Source organism: Ostrea edulis, chromosome 2, assembly GCF_947568905.1.
Source record: "Ostrea edulis chromosome 2, xbOstEdul1.1, whole genome shotgun sequence".
In the NCBI taxonomy this organism is placed as follows: Eukaryota; Metazoa; Mollusca; class Bivalvia; order Ostreida; family Ostreidae; genus Ostrea; species Ostrea edulis.
Window position 1 is genome coordinate 86780854 of NC_079165.1, and position 18412 is coordinate 86799265.

Below are 18412 nucleotides of genomic sequence, written 5' to 3' on the forward strand. Positions count from 1 at the left end.
TAGTAGTCCCAAATGTTGTTTACACCAAAAGGAGTACCAACTTTGTGCTCGGGCATGTCTGATAAAGGTGTTTTTCATTAGATATAATGTACAGCATGCAAAATTCTTCGTCTGCTCCGCCATGCTTGTTATCGCGAGATCTCGTAGGTGGATCTAATGAAAAACCTAAACATTGACAATCAGCGCGAAAATGTAGTTACTCGAGCCACTTCGACAAAGAAAGGAAAATCATATTGTTGCAGAAAGAATTTACACTCTGCTGTTTGGTTTTTAACTTGATATTAAATTCAAACCTTTTCAATACCGACGAAATAGCTTTCGCATCCATACTTGTCCATTGATGTAAATACTACCTTATATGGCATATGCAAATGACTTGACAATCGGAAGTTGAAACTTCAGTACATCAAACATGGCGCACAAATATGAATCGAGAAATTGGAATTGATCGAAATTGTTGAAAACGGTAGAAAAGAGCCTCACAAATCTTAAGTTGCAGGTTGTAAATTTATATATTGACTAAGAAACATAGAATATCATTTTATTTACGTAAAGAAAGTCAGGAAATGTTTAGAATGAGCGCAAATGTTGCGGGAGTGAATCACTCCCGCATTTGCACCATTACGGAGATCCTAAGGAGTTGTAGCCCTCTCCCTAAAAAAAAAAAAAAAAAAAAAAAAAAAAAAAAAGAAAATCAGAGAGGGCTACATTATTGCAGCTATATCCAACTGTATTAGATATACAATGTACACTATCCAACTGTATTAAATATACAATGTATACTATCCAACTGTATTAGATATACAATGTATACTATCCAACTGTATTACATATACAATGTACACTATCCAACTGTATTAGATATACAATGTTCACTATCCAAATGTATTAGATATACAATGTACACTATCCAACTGTATTACATATACAATGTACACTATCCAACTGTATTAGATATACAATGTATACTATCCAACTGTATTAGATATACAATGTACACTATCCAACTGTATTACATATACAATGTACACTATCTAACTGTATTAGATATACAATGTACATTATCTAACTGTATTAGATATACAATGTACACTATCTAACTGTATTAGATATACAATGTACACTATCCAACTATATTACATATACAATGTTCACTATCCAACTGTATTAGATATACAATGTATACTATCCAACTGTATTACATATACAATGTACACTATCCAACTGTATTACATATACAATGTTCACTATCCAACTGTATTAGATATACAATGTACACTATCCAACTGTATTACATATACAATGTTCACTATCCAACTGTATTAGATATACAATGTATACTATCCAACTGTATTAAATATACAATGTATACTATCCAACTGTATTACATATACAATGTTCACTATCCAACTGTATTAGATATACAATGTATACTATCCAACTGTATTACATATACAATGTACACTATCCAACTGTATTACATATACAATGTTCACTATCCAACTGTATTAGATATACAATGTACACTATCCAACTGTATTACATATACAATGTTCACTATCCAACTGTATTAGATATACAATGTATACTATCCAACTGTATTAGATATACAATGTACACTATCCAACTGTATTACATATACAATGTTCACTATCCAACTGTATTAGATATACAATGTATACTATCCAACTGTATTAGATATACAATGTACACTATCCAACTGTATTAAATATACAATGTATACTATCCAACTGTATTACATATACAATGTACACTATCTAACTGTATTAGATATACAATGTACACTATCTAACTGTATTAGATATACAATGTACACTATCCAACTGTACTACATATACAATGTTCACTATCCAACTGTATTAGATATACAATGTATACTATCCAACTGTATTAGATATACAATGTACACTATCCAACTGTATTAGATATACAATGTATACTATCCAACTGTATTAGATATACAATGTACACTATCCAACTGTATTACATATACAATGTTCACTATCCAACTGTATTAGATATACAATGTATACTATCCAACTGTATTAGATATACAATGTACACTATCCAACTGTATTACATATACAATGTACACTATCCAACTGTATTAGATATAAAATGTATACTATCCAACTGTATTAAATATACAATGTATACTATCCAACTGTATTAAATATACAATGTATACTATCCAACTGTATTAAATATACAATGTACACTATCCAACTGTATTACATATACAATGTTCACTATCCAACTGTATTAGATATACAATGTATACTATCCAACTGTATTACATATACAATGTACACTATCTAACTGCATTAGATATACAATGTACACTATCCAACTGTATTACATATACAATGTTCACTATCCAACTGTATTACATATACAATGTACATTATCTAACTGTATTAGATATACAATGTATACTATCCAACTGTATTACATATACAATGTACACTATCCAACTGTATTAGATATACAATGTATACTATCCAACTGTATTAGATATACAATGTACACTATCCAACTGTATTACATATACAATGTACACTATCCAACTGTATTAGATATACAATGTATACTATCCAACTGTATTAGATATACAATGTACACTATCCAACTGTATTACATATACAATGTACACTATCCAACTGTATTAGATATACAATGTACACTATCCAACTGTATTACATATACAATGTTCACTATCCAACTGTATTAGATATACAATGTATACTATCCAACTGTATTACATATACAATGTACACTATCTAACTGCATTAGATATACAATGTACACTATCCAACTGTATTACATATACAATGTTCACTATCCAACTGTATTACATATACAATGTACATTATCTAACTGTATTAGATATACAATGTATACTATCCAACTGTATTACATATACAATGTACACTATCCAACTGTATTAGATATACAATGTATACTATCCAACTGTATTAGATATACAATGTACACTATCCAACTGTATTACATATACAATGTACACTATCCAACTGTATTACATATACAATGTTCACTATCCAACTGTATTAGATATACAATGTATACTATCCAACTGTATTAGATATACAATGTACACTATCCAACTGTATTACATATACAATGTTCACTATCCAACTGTATTACATATACAATGTTCACTATCCAACTGTATTAGATATACAATGTACACTATCCAACTATATTAGATACACAATGTATACTATCCAACTGTATTAGATATACAATGTACACTATCCAACTGTATTACATATACAATGTACACTATCCAACTGTATTAGATATACAATGTACACTATCCAACTGTATTACATATACAATGTACACTATCCAACTATATTAGATACACAATGTATACTATCCAACTGTATTAGATATACAATGTACACTATCCAACTGTATTACATATACAATGTACACTATCCAACTGTATTAGATATACAATGTATACTATCCAACTGTATTAGATATACAATGTATACTATCCAACTGTATTAAATATACAATGTATACTATCCAACTGTATTAGATATACAATGTACACTATCCAACTGTATTAGATATACAATGTACACTATCCAACTGTATTAGATATACAATGTTCACTATCCAAATGTATTAGATATACAATGTACACTATCCAACTGTATTACATATACAATGTACACTATCCAACTGTATTAGATATACAATGTATACTATCCAACTGTATTAGATATACAATGTACACTATCTAACTGTATTAGATATACAATGTACATTATCTAACTGTATTAGATATACAATGTACACTATCCAACTATATTACATATACAATGTTCACTATCCAACTGTATTAGATATACAATGTATACTATCCAACTGTATTACATATACAATGTACACTATCCAACTGTATTACATATACAATGTTCACTATCCAACTGTATTAGATATACAATGTACACTATCCAACTGTATTACATATACAATGTTCACTATCCAACTGTATTAGATATACAATGTATACTATCCAACTGTATTAAATATACAATGTACACTATCCAACTGTATTACATATACAATGTTCACTATCCAACTGTATTAGATATACAATGTATACTATCCAACTGTATTAGATATACAATGTACACTATCCAACTGTATTAAATATACAATGTATACTATCCAACTGTATTACATATACAATGTACACTATCTAACTGTATTAGATATACAATGTACACTATCTAACTGTATTAGATATACAATGTACACTATCCAACTGTATTACATATACAATGTTCACTATCCAACTGTATTAGATATACAATGTATACTATCCAACTGTATTAGATATACAATGTACACTATCCAACTGTATTACATATACAATGTACACTATCCAACTGTATTAGATATAAAATGTATACTATCCAACTGTATTAAATATACAATGTATACTATCCAACTGTATTAAATATACAATGTATACTATCCAACTGTATTAAATATACAATGTACACTATCCAACTGTATTACATATACAATGTTCACTATCCAACTGTATTAGATATACAATGTATACTATCCAACTGTATTACATATACAATGTACACTATCTAACTGCATTAGATATACAATGTACACTATCCAACTGTATTACATATACAATGTTCACTATCCAACTGTATTACATATACAATGTACATTATCTAACTGTATTAGATATACAATGTATACTATCCAACTGTATTACATATACAATGTACACTATCCAACTGTATTAGATATACAATGTATACTATCCAACTGTATTAGATATACAATGTACACTATCCAACTGTATTACATATACAATGTACACTATCCAACTGTATTAGATATACAATGTATACTATCCAACTGTATTAGATATACAATGTACACTATCCAACTGTATTACATATACAATGTACACTATCCAACTGTATTAGATATACAATGTACACTATCCAACTGTATTACATATACAATGTTCACTATCCAACTGTATTAGATATACAATGTATACTATCCAACTGTATTACATATACAATGTACACTATCCAACTGTATTAAATATACAATGTACACTATCCAACTGTATTACATATACAATGTACACTATCTAACTGTATTAGATATACAATGTATACTATCCAACTGTATTAGATATACAATGTACACTATCCAACTGTATTAAATATACAATGTATACTATCCAACTGTATTACATATACAATGTACACTATCTAACTGTATTAGATATACAATGTACACTATCTAACTGTATTAGATATACAATGTACACTATCCAACTGTATTACATATACAATGTTCACTATCCAACTGTATTAGATATACAATGTATACTATCCAACTGTATTAGATATACAATGTACACTATCCAACTGTATTAGATATAAAATGTATACTATCCAACTGTATTAAATATACAATGTATACTATCCAACTGTATTAAATATACAATGTATACTATCCAACTGTATTAAATATACAATGTACACTATCCAACTGTATTACATATACAATGTTCACTATCCAACTGTATTAGATATACAATGTATACTATCCAACTGTATTACATATACAATGTACACTATCTAACTGCATTAGATATACAATGTACACTATCCAACTGTATTACATATACAATGTTCACTATCCAACTGTATTACATATACAATGTACATTATCTAACTGTATTAGATATACAATGTATACTATCCAACTGTATTACATATACAATGTACACTATCCAACTGTATTAGATATACAATGTATACTATCCAACTGTATTAGATATACAATGTACACTATCCAACTGTATTACATATACAATGTACACTATCCAACTGTATTAGATATACAATGTATACTATCCAACTGTATTAGATATACAATGTACACTATCCAACTGTATTACATATACAATGTACACTATCCAACTGTATTAGATATACAATGTACACTATCCAACTGTATTACATATACAATGTTCACTATCCAACTGTATTAGATATACAATGTATACTATCCAACTGTATTACATATACAATGTACACTATCTAACTGCATTAGATATACAATGTACACTATCCAACTGTATTACATATACAATGTTCACTATCCAACTGTATTACATATACAATGTACATTATCTAACTGTATTAGATATACAATGTATACTATCCAACTGTATTACATATACAATGTACACTATCCAACTGTATTAGATATACAATGTATACTATCCAACTGTATTAGATATACAATGTACACTATCCAACTGTATTACATATACAATGTACACTATCCAACTGTATTACATATACAATGTTCACTATCCAACTGTATTAGATATACAATGTATACTATCCAACTGTATTAGATATACAATGTACACTATCCAACTGTATTACATATACAATGTTCACTATCCAACTGTATTACATATACAATGTTCACTATCCAACTGTATTAGATATACAATGTACACTATCCAACTATATTAGATACACAATGTATACTATCCAACTGTATTAGATATACAATGTACACTATCCAACTGTATTACATATACAATGTTCACTATCCAACTGTATTAGATATACAATGTATACTATCCAACTGTATTAGATATACAATGTATACTATCCAACTGTATTAAATATACAATGTACACTATCCAACTGTATTACATATACAATGTACACTATCCAACTGTATTACATATACAATGTTCACTATCCAACTGTATTAGATATACAATGTATACTATCCAACTGTATTAGATATACAATGTTCACTATCCAACTGTATTAGATATACAATGTACACTATCCAACTGTATTACATATACAATGTACACTATCTAACTGTATTAGATATACAATGTATACTATCCAACTGTATTAGATATACAATGTTCACTATCCAACTGTATTACATATACAATGTTCACTATCCAACTGTATTAGATATACAATGTATACTATCCAACTGTATTAAATATACAATGTATACTATCTAACTGTATTACATATACAATGTTCACTATCCAACTGTATTACATATACAATGTTCACTATCCAACTGTATTAGATATACAATGTATACTATCCAACTGTATTAGATATGATTACCGTCAAGCAAAATCCACCCTTAAGTGAAAAATATCGCTTTTTCACTTTTTAAATGTTTTAGATAGAAGAATTTCTCCTCTTTCTGTTGATATGTAACATTACGTTACAGCCCAATGATAATGACCTTAAAATCCCCATCAAACTTGGTAAAAACTTGCATCGAGTCGTTTGACGTCATGATTTTTGAAAATTTACGTTGTATTTTGTTACGTTTTGTTACTATTTCAAACGTAATCAAAATACATGAGTCTAAAAAAATTTTTATCATCTGATATATAGGTATACATTTATCAACATTCAAACAATTATTTAGATTATGACAGATTCAAAATAGGCTAGTTTTTATAGTCTTTTATTCTCTCTGGGTGTCGGGAGAGGGGGCGACTACGTCCTTATACGGGGTCCTGACAATAGGTCTAATAAATTTAAACAAGTATTGCATTCTCTCTCTGGTTAAACCTGCTGCCGGAATGGCTTGGAGGAAGGATGGCATCTGTATCCACGCCTGCTTTCAGCAGTTTTAGTTCTGTTCCGGGTGAGTCTGGCACTACTTTAGCTACAGCAATACCGGTAGAAGAATGTGCACAATATATAGGAGAAATGTAAATCATTGATAAGAGTTTAATTCAGAGAGGAAATTATATATACATGTACCAGTACCTTGTTTGAAAATGATTAAGGTTTGAATTTTTTTGTTGAGATGGCAAGTCAGCGAATTATACCGTAGTCACCGTAACCCCCTCTTCCCCAACATCCACACATATCACCCAACTACAATGTATCCCCTTTCAGGATTGGTGTTACATGTAACAGCCGAAAAAAATCGATATGTGGTAACATGATAAATCAGACTTGTTACAATCCATTTCTTATGTGAAAAAAAAAACCAAAACACCCAACGTTCTTTTAAATAGCGTATTCTACCTGGCTTATCTGCTTGGAAAACAAAGTGTCTGAATTTTCTAATACCCTTGAAGGGAATGAAATAATTGGATGTGAATGTTTTCCAGTCCAGCCATTCTCCATCAGCACCACCGAATACAACCACTTCGTTAATAGATGTCCCGCTTTTTCTGACTACGGATGCTAACTGATTCAAGATTCAACCTCTGACCTTCTGTATAATTTCTTAAGTAAACAAACCCGCAGTGATTTTTCTACATTTTTACATGGGTCCTGTGGCTTTCAAATTGGGGAAAATAGTTGACATATTAGTCGAACTGGGAAAAATCAATTTTATCGTAAATAAGTTTTAAAATCATATCAAACATTATATTATCTTTATTTTACACATCTAATTTTCTTTAACCTTCTAAAAATTTTCAACTATATAGTTGAAAATTATTCTATCCAAATCATCATTCCCATAACACTTTGTTACATGCAAGTCTTATGTATATAATTCACATCGAACGTTAATTTTTTCAAATACATTTTCCTTTCATAATTTCATTATTGGGGAAAATGCAAGCTAAACTGGGGGGAAATTGGCAATTTTTAGGAGGGGAAAGGGCCGAAATTCAGAACCAAAATGGGCCCCCAAAAATCACTGACCCGACGTCCACTAAGTTTTTGCCATGGTATGGGACTTGCATGTGCAAATGTATTTGGGGGTGTTTGTCACTCAGCGTTCTACAAAGTAATACGTCAACATGAATTTATATTTGTTTTCTCATTCAAAGTAAAATGAAAATGCTTCTTTAAAAATTGAAAGACCCATACTACATGTGCAACTACACAATCGTTCTTATTTCTTCATTACTATCTTTAATTATTTAATTTGGATTTTAACCTGAAGCGTTATCACATTGTAGGTGGCATTCTTTTTCACCAAGTCCAAAATTCTCAAAACAAAAATGAAGCATAGAAATTACGCTAATAGCGATCTTGGCGTGTGTTCCGTTTTTCCCGGTGTCGAATCCTCATCTACTAGGAAGTTGACCTATGTGATTTACAAAATCTATTTCTAAATACTATTTGTTCGCCAGAAAATATTAAATTGTCTAAATTTAGAAACGGAAGTACACAGAAATAATCAAGAAGCTACATTCTATATCAACTCCAAACAACTGAATCTTTCTAGGTGTAGCAAAGTAGAGAGGTCCAACTTGACAAACATGATGCGGTACAGGGGTCCGTGTTTGCCAAACTATCTATTTTGTATTGCTTATAGGAGTTATGAGATTGATCACTGTTCCGTATAGATCTTCACCTTTCATGTATACAGCATGCGAGTAATCAAAGGTATATAAATGGACATGGTTAAGCTCTGTTGACATCGGCGAAGCTGGTTGTACCAGGACTGGTTGCTCATGCAGTTCTTATTATCGGTAAATATCACAGTATTTACAACAACGGATTTTAAACACACTTGCTGTAATACAGTATTTTAATACATTTTATAAGATATTTTTTCACACTTTAGTGGTTTGTGAATTTTATTTATTGTAAGGTACCTGTCGTTCTACTTTCACTTCATTCAAATGTGCACTATATTTGACCCAATCTAATTAAAATCAGACTTCTTAGATCCACGCCGTATACTCTGTGTAAGCGATTGTGAGCGTATCCTAGGATCTGATTTTAATTAGATTATATTTGTCCAGAGCAGCTAACTCGTCGTTTTTTTTTGTCATGGCCGATTGAATGTGATCTTTGTGTTGTTCACAGATATATGGAGCGCCAAATTAACATAAACTCAAATAATTGAAGATATCTTCAATTATTTGAAGATATCATCAATTCATTTGATGCGCGCAACAACTGAATTAAAGATCTCTTCAAATAATTAATGATATCTTCAATTCTGAATTATTGCGCGCATTAATTGAATTGATGATAGCATTAATTCTTCAGCTGAATTGATGCGCGCTTTAATTGAATTAATGATCTCTTCAAATGAATTGATGATATCAACAATTGAATTGATGCGCGCTACAATTCAATTGAAGAGAGCAATAATTGATATAATGCGCGCATTAAATCAATTGATGAGAGCAATAATTGAATTGATGCGCGCATTAATTCATTTGATGAGAGCAATATTTGATTTAATGCGCGCATTAATTCAATTATTGCTCTCTTCAATTGAATTAATGATATCTTTAATTCATTTGAAGAGAGTAATAATTCTTTTAGAGAGAGCAACTATATAATTAAAGATATCTTCAATTCAACATATCCACAATTGAATTAATGATATCTTTAATTGAATTGTTGCTCTCTTTAAAAGAATTGATGCGCTCATTAATTCCTTATACAAAAGCATTGTAAATGATTTAAAGATATCTTCAATTGAATTAAAGAGATCATCAAATTATTTATACCGAGCTCTAAATCAATTATTGCGAGCACTATTTCTACTAAATTGATGCTCTCATCAAATGAATTGAGGAGAGCAATAATTGAATTAATGCGCGCATCAAATGTATTATTGCTCTCATTAATTGAATTAATGCGCACATCAATTGAATTGAAGAGAGCAATAATTGAATTAATGCGCACATTAAATCAATTATTGCTCTCATTAATTCAATTGATGCGCACATTAACTCAATTGATGAGAGCAATAATTGAATTGAAGCGCGCATTAATTCATTTGATAAGAGCAATAATTGATTTAATGTGCGCATTAATTCAATTAAAGAGAGCAATAATTGAATTAATGATATCTTCAAATAATTGAAGATATCTTCAATTATTTGAGTTTATGTTAATTTAGCGCTCCATACAGATAGGACATACTTCAGTCTTGGGTGACATGAATTTTATATTTGGACAGTACAGCAAATCTGCCAGATGCCTTTGAGCGTCGGTAGCCCTACTGCTGTCTTGTCATTATCGATATAAACATCTTCGTATATTCTGTTCAGGGACTGTTTGCTTTCACTGCATGGTAGAATTGTGTGTACACCGATATTCCTGTTGACTGCTGCCAGCTGAGGCAGACCATGCTCTTCGGCATAACTAGATATGAACTGAGGAACATCCCTCAAAACATCAAAACCGTGTGCATTCTTAGGCCGCCTATGTTTATTTCCATGAGTTCTTGAAAACAACCCATTTGTGATCAGATGATGTATCAGAGATTTCAATGCAAACTCGCCAATGCTGTGTGTTATCAAAAAAGTTTGTCGACAAACTTAATGTATCGAAGAAGTTTTCTAATTGAATCTCCATCTTTTGACTGTCTACATTTAGATTTTATCTTTATAAACTTCGCCATAATATGAAAGTCTTTCATTTTTCGTCATCTCAGTTAAGGAAATAGCGTGTTCTCTGATGTCTGAAAAACTAAATGTAGAAATACAGTTTTTCGCACACCCGCATCCCTTTTCAATTAAAGATCGTTATTTCACATCTTCTGTACAAGGATCATGGGGTAAGTTGGCAACCCTTCCCCAAACATGTGTACCCGGGCCTCTAAATCGATTGACATATCGTCTGATTCACCGTCATCACTGTTTTCGTTAATAGAACACGCACCTGCGTTCTGATCCTAAAAATCTTACAAAATATTTTATTAACCGTCATAAGTGAAATACAATAATTTGATTGATCATCGGGTTTTTAGAAATATTTTCAATTATTTGTCAAGCATTTTTTTTTTCGAGAGATGTGTGTGTGTAAAAGAGTAAAGCTACAGGTCAGAACGCAGAATCTACAAGTTGATTTTTTCTAATTTCGGAAATAAATTAGTATTTGCAAAACATTTTATAATTTCAGGTTAGTGTTGCCAAAATACAATTGTTAATTTTTTTTTTTTACGTGCGAACAAAAGGTGAGTGACATAATTATTACTAAACGTATCGCTGTATAGCTACGCAACGGCAAACTTTATCGGCTATTTTTAGGATTTGATGCTATTTTGTACATATTTACAGCATTGTAAGATACATATGTACGTTCACAATCAAGGAATAGTACATATTGTAAAACTTGTAAACACCGCAGAGAGTAAACCAACAGGAAGCACAACAATCGGACGGCTGTTTTATATACATGCAATTCATATTGTATCGTAGCTGCAGAACTGCAGCTCTCTGAAAAAATATTTTGACATAACAGAGAGCTACAGTTCCACCCCTATTAAAAACCTTAGATTTATGGCGCACAAAAAGCTGCGCACGGTTGAGGCCGTATATCGTTGTATTCTTGAGTTGCTGTCTCATAAATTTAATATCAAAAAATTCTTAACATATTTTCCTACTATACTTGTGTCTAAACATACCTTCAAATATTCATTAAAGCCCCATACGACCTGAAAACTCCTAGCTTCAAATGATTTCGTTTGTTGACGTAGCCATGTTAGGTAGCCAGTCAATTCGAATCCTGGTAAATTTCCATACTTGCACAATAACGTCTAAATGTGAACTAATATCCCCACAAATATTTCAGCTAAATATTTTAAATAATATATCATCCCAGTGCCTTTAAATAATAATTATTCAAATAGTAGCTAAACTCACGGCAATGCGTCTTTCATTAGTCTGCTCCGGTCTCCATCCTTGCCACACGAGTGTTAAGGACTTTAGTAGCATTTTCATGAATCAAGAGCTTATTTTACCTTTAGAAAAACTTTATTTTTTTAATTTCTATAAATTATTCGTATTGATAATAAATGAAGAGCGAATACATAACATATAACGAATTTTATGAATAGATACCAACAACAACAGGGTACGAATTGACCGGCTACCTAACATGGTTACGTCAACAAACGAAATCATTTGAAGCTGGGAGTTTTCAGGTGGCATGGGGCTTTAATGAATATTTGAAGGTATGTTTAGACACAAGTATAGTAGGAAAATATGTTCAGAATTTTTTGATATTAAATTTATGAGACAGCAACTCAAGAATACAACGATATAAGGCCTCAACCGTGCGCAGCTTTTTGTGCGCCGTAAATCGAAGGTTTTTATAAGGGGTGGCTCTGTAGCTCTCTGTTATGTCAAAATATTTTTTCAGAGAGCTACAGTTCTGCAGCTAATATTTCAAATAGGGGAGGGGGGGGGGGGGCGTAAACCCAGATAAACGTTACTTTAAAAATGGGAGGGGGGGGGGGCGTAAACCCAGATAAACGTTACTTTAAAAATATGTCTGTTTAAAAATATGACTGTTTGGTATATGTCACACATAAATTTAGGATGTCAGGTGAAGTATTTTCATTTCTATAGACTTTCATTTTACCTGTATTTCCCGAAGAAAGGGAAATACCTGTAAATATATTTTTTATTTTCGACGAAAATCCAGTATATGCATAGCACTAATTAACATCAATACTAAACACTTAAAACCGATATAATATATAATAATTATATATATAACAGATAAATGAAACTTGTGTGTTTTAAAGTGCGTACTGACAGTTCCATGACTTCTCAAGGAAGCGCCTAACATGTGATTGAAAAAACAACGTTGCAGAAAATCATGCCGTCATATCGTAAAAACTTGACGTCGACTTTACCGCTTGATTTCTCGATAAACGTCACAATGCACTTAAGGGTGGTTTTCGCTTGACGGTAATCATATACAATGTACACTATCCAACTATATTGCATATACAATGTACACTATCCAACTGTATTACATATACAATGTACACTATCCAACTGTATTAGATATACAATGTACACTATCCAACTGTATTACATATACAATGTACACTATCCAACTGTATTAGATATAAAATGTGCACTATCTAACTATCCAACTGTAATACAATGTACACTAATTGTGACAAAATGATTTCTTGGCTTATTTGTAAAGTTCCCAATAAATGCCCCAATCATTAGTTTATAATGAAGCAGGAGGACACACTTTTTCATTTAGGTACAACCCCCCCCCCCCCCCCCCCCAAGAGAATAAGAACCAAATTAATGAGGCAAAACTGTTTCCTGATTTGAACACTAAATTTTCTTACCTCTAATAATTGCTGATGAGACAAGTGATGTCTAGGATCAATTTCAAATATGAGTACATGATTGACCCCTGATGACCTCCAGCCATACGTATTAATGCCGAGTAGAAAGATCATGAGTATGACTAGAAAGAGTCCTCGGTACATTTGTACTGCAGTGTCCCACTGAAGGCTGGAGTCGATCGGAAAAATCGCTGTTAACGATAAATGAATACAACCACATGTACACAAAAATGTCACATCTCATACATCATCAATCAAAATGAAACACAGAATTTCCTCTAGATCTTCATCCGCTGATTTTTGCGAATATATGTGTGAGTACAGTACCCGCAACGTTATTCTTGACATTCCCATCGTGCTCCATCGTGCGTGTATCCTATCGTATCGTGCGTGTATCCTATCATATCGTGCATGTATCCTATCGTATCGTGCTTGTATCCTATCCTATCGTGTATCAGGTTTTCCGTTTTCTATTGTGTTTTGCGTTTATCAGGTCTATCGTGTATCGTGTTTTGCCTGTATCAGGTTCTCCGTTTATCGTGAAAATCATTTATCGTGTAGCTTCGGAAACTATTGGGATCTAATGAACTATTAAATCTAATGAAAAAGTACGATACTTTCCGAAAGCTTTATTTGTTTTGTTAAAGAAGCTATTTTTAGGAATCGAGGAAAGACAGTGTATTTAAAGGAGAACGTAAAGCTGTTGATTTTAAGGCAGAAGAAGAGCTATTTGTCTGTCCAGAGAGGGTGAAAATTTATCACAATTTCATTCTAAGTAGTCTGTAAAGTAGGCAGTGGTTTGCCGAGCAAACCGAGGACAGTAAATCTGAAAGCTACTTCATCTGGAGTTCATAAACATTTCCTTGTCTAGAAACAATTATTTGTAATTAACACTAACAGAGAAATAGGAAGTTCCGATTTGAAAGGAAAAATTAGTAAATTAATTGTTTATTACATATATTTTTATAATGGTTCTTTTTCTTCCGATTTTTTTTTTACCTGTATTCTACTTATATACCAACTACTGAACTTGTGCGCGTCCTTATATCTGATTTTGTGTATCTCCCGTGTTTTGACAGCAAACATTCTCGGGGACATTGTATTTCACACATTTAGAAGATTAAGTTTTAAAAGGGTGCAAGGGTGTTGCATTTCCCAAAATTCTGCTCAACTGGGCACGATTCAGCTTTCATGGTTGTGGTTTTTTTCTTGTACATGTACACATGTACCAATAGTCGCACGTCTAGATACTGGAAATTTGTGCTGGTTTTGATGATTATTTGAATTTTTACATACTAAACACAAAAATTTTTAAGCGTTTCAATATTGCGAATTTAAAACAAGCCGGGTTTTGTTTATGTTTTTTTTAAACAGTTTATTCATTTTTTGTTTACAAAATATCAATACAAATGAATATGTTCCAATTACTTATGACTATCAATTATCACTCAAAGTGTAGAAATATCTAACATATGAGCATATGGTGTAGTGCAGTGGATTTTTTAAAGCGGTCATTATGAAAATAATTGTAGTTGTTGAATGAGCGGTGAACTTAGAGCTTGATGCAAAATAACCCCCCTCCTCGCTACACACAAAATATTACTTGGTTTTATTTCATATTCAAGATAATAGACATTAGAATAAGAGAGCTACGTATACTGAAGCATGATATCACTACAATATATTACATTTAGTTAATTCCCTGTATGATTTATATATTAAACATTAGGTGACAATATAAGTTTTAGAATCATTGGCTGAGAAAATTCATATAGATATCAAATAATGAATTAAATACCGTACATAGTTTAGTTTTCTGATTTTAGCTGTGATGGCATAAAAAACATAAAAAGAATTTTAAAAAACACGTACGACCGTGGATTAAAGAAATTATACGTTTTAGGTATATAATGAATATTGAAATATCAACATTATGTAATTATGTTGTAGTTATCAAAATTTCGTTCTGTCTAAATTGTTTCTAAATTTTCAACATTTCTATCAGGTTTTCCGTTTATCGTGAAGATCGTTTATCGTGTTTTGCGTTTATCGGGTCTATCGTGAAGATCGTTTATCAGGTTTACCGTGTATCCTATCATATCGTGCGTGTATCCTATCGTATCGTGCGTGTATCCTATCCTATCGTGCGTGTATCCTATCCTATCGTGCGTGTATCGTGTTCTATCGTTTATCATGTCAAGAATAACGTTGTGGGTACTGTAAGAGTACATTTTTTCATTTATCTCATACGTGTGGTGTATATTGAAAGTGACATAAAGCATTAGCTTTATCACACGCCTGTTTGATAAAGCACTTCCAGTCCAAACTACTTTTGACACTGTCCCCGCTTGGATGAATATTTTCTGTGTTTATGCATATCCATGCATGAAATAAAGCGTAAAACTTGTTATTTTGTATTTATTTAGAATTTATTTTATAGCAAAATTAAAATGATGTTGCCCCCACCGACATATAATGCAAGTTACCGGCCATAAAAATGCCAACTCGGTCAATAACTACTAAAAAATTATGATCAGAAAACAAAAATGTGTGCACACTATTATCATTGACAAGGAATCGACCGCCTACTGGACAAGCCTAATCGAAAGTACCTCAACATGCTGTGGTACCAAGTATTCACAAGCACAGTCTCTTTTTTCTGGAGCATATAGAATGTAACAAATCTCAACAGCTTTAATTATTAGGCTAGGCCTATTTAAAGTGCCTCAGGATTTCCTCTCGCCCTCAGATCCAAAAAAACTACGTAAATGAAATTCAAATGCACAAACACTTCTACTTTTCATTGTAAACTGTTGAACATTCTAATAACGCTGCATTAACATATTACTTGCATTGATCGTTGTTACACATGTTTATTTAAAAAAGACGACGACATCAAACTTTTATCAGAAGGCCAGGCCTATGTCAAAAAATAAATACTCGGTCAATAGTTGTTACTTTGTTGAAATGGCAAAACCATTATTAGTTATAAACTATAATCCCTTCTAAAACAATTTTCATCCATGGTTTCTTTTATAAAAATGCCCTTTTGTACTGTATATCAATGGATTATAAGCGCACTATTTTTTTCCGTGTAAGGAAGACAGATTAAGCACGACGTCTAAGCCACGGATTTAAAACAAATTCAATCAGCTGTTTCTACCATAGTGGGGATCATCTCAAAATTAAGTGAAAAAAAGACGCATGAGATAAATAGAACATCTATATATAGATATCCTCTATATATCGTCGTGAAATAATGATTTTTAAAAAAAAAAACACCTACCAGTAAGAATAATGCACGCTATAAGTATGAGAAAGCAGCCGGAAAACAAACCAACTCGGAATGTCGTCCACGGATTTTGCTGAAATGATAAACAAAAGTATTGACACAGATCATATCTATGAAAAGAATGTAATGTAAATGTTGTGTCTGCAGGTTAATTATATTAACATACCTTCCATAATTCTAGGTTTCACACATTCTCAATAAGCTCCCCATGATTCATAATTCTAGTGCAGCCATTATAATGTCTGTACTATGATTAATAAATTTGACTGCAACATACACCATAATAGGTTGATCGATATTCTTTATACATGTATCATATAAACTGATCTACTGCTTTTCTGCATCATAAGTTGGCCACAGAACACATTGTAATGCAGTTTTTCATTGTGTTAATTTTTCTGTTGGTATAAATTAATTCATTGACAAATGTTTTGAAAAAATTCAATAGTTTCAAAAAGAATTAATTTGATAGCAAAATATGTCATCATTATCCAAAAGCATTTTCTGCTATAAAATTCATTCCTTATAATTTATTTAATTAATTGATAAATATGCATTTAATTATACTTTTAGGATGAACAAATACATTAAGCATTAATGATACATGTACATCATAAGAGTTTAAGTAATAAGTCATATTCTTGAAAAATAGTTATGGTGCTAAGCTAAACAAATAGCGTATTACAAACAAAATAAGATTGTCAAGGAATAAAGCTAATACTTAACCATGCATATAAGATATAAACTTAATTGGAGCAGATTATGGTTTTTTGGAATTGAACTTGGTTCAACTTCCTAAGTCATCAGGCACAGCGTGCATGAATATATTGCTGGGGACTTTTGTGTGAGCCGCATCACACCTTCACCTTTCTTTGATATTATCAGACATAATAGAAAACATCCACCAAGACATGTAATCCTTAATTCAAAACTCAATTGCAATACCGAAAGATTTGTTTTGTTAAAGGTAAA

At 31.4% G+C, this 18412-nt stretch overlaps 1 protein-coding gene across 4 annotated transcripts in view; it reads right to left on the minus strand.

The window, feature by feature from the left end:
* LOC125679517 (xenotropic and polytropic retrovirus receptor 1-like) overlaps positions 1-18412 on the minus strand; it is a 42750-nt gene that overhangs the window by 14323 nt on the left and 10015 nt on the right. For all 4 annotated transcript variants that reach the window (XM_048918792.2, XM_056155292.1, XM_048918790.2 and 1 more), the window contains exons 8-9: positions 17435-17513; positions 14149-14339 (exon numbers count right to left, since the gene is read on the minus strand). In XM_048918792.2, the coding sequence (XP_048774749.2) occupies positions 14149-14339; positions 17435-17513 (270 nt within the window). The remainder of the gene's footprint in view (positions 1-14148; positions 14340-17434; positions 17514-18412) is intronic.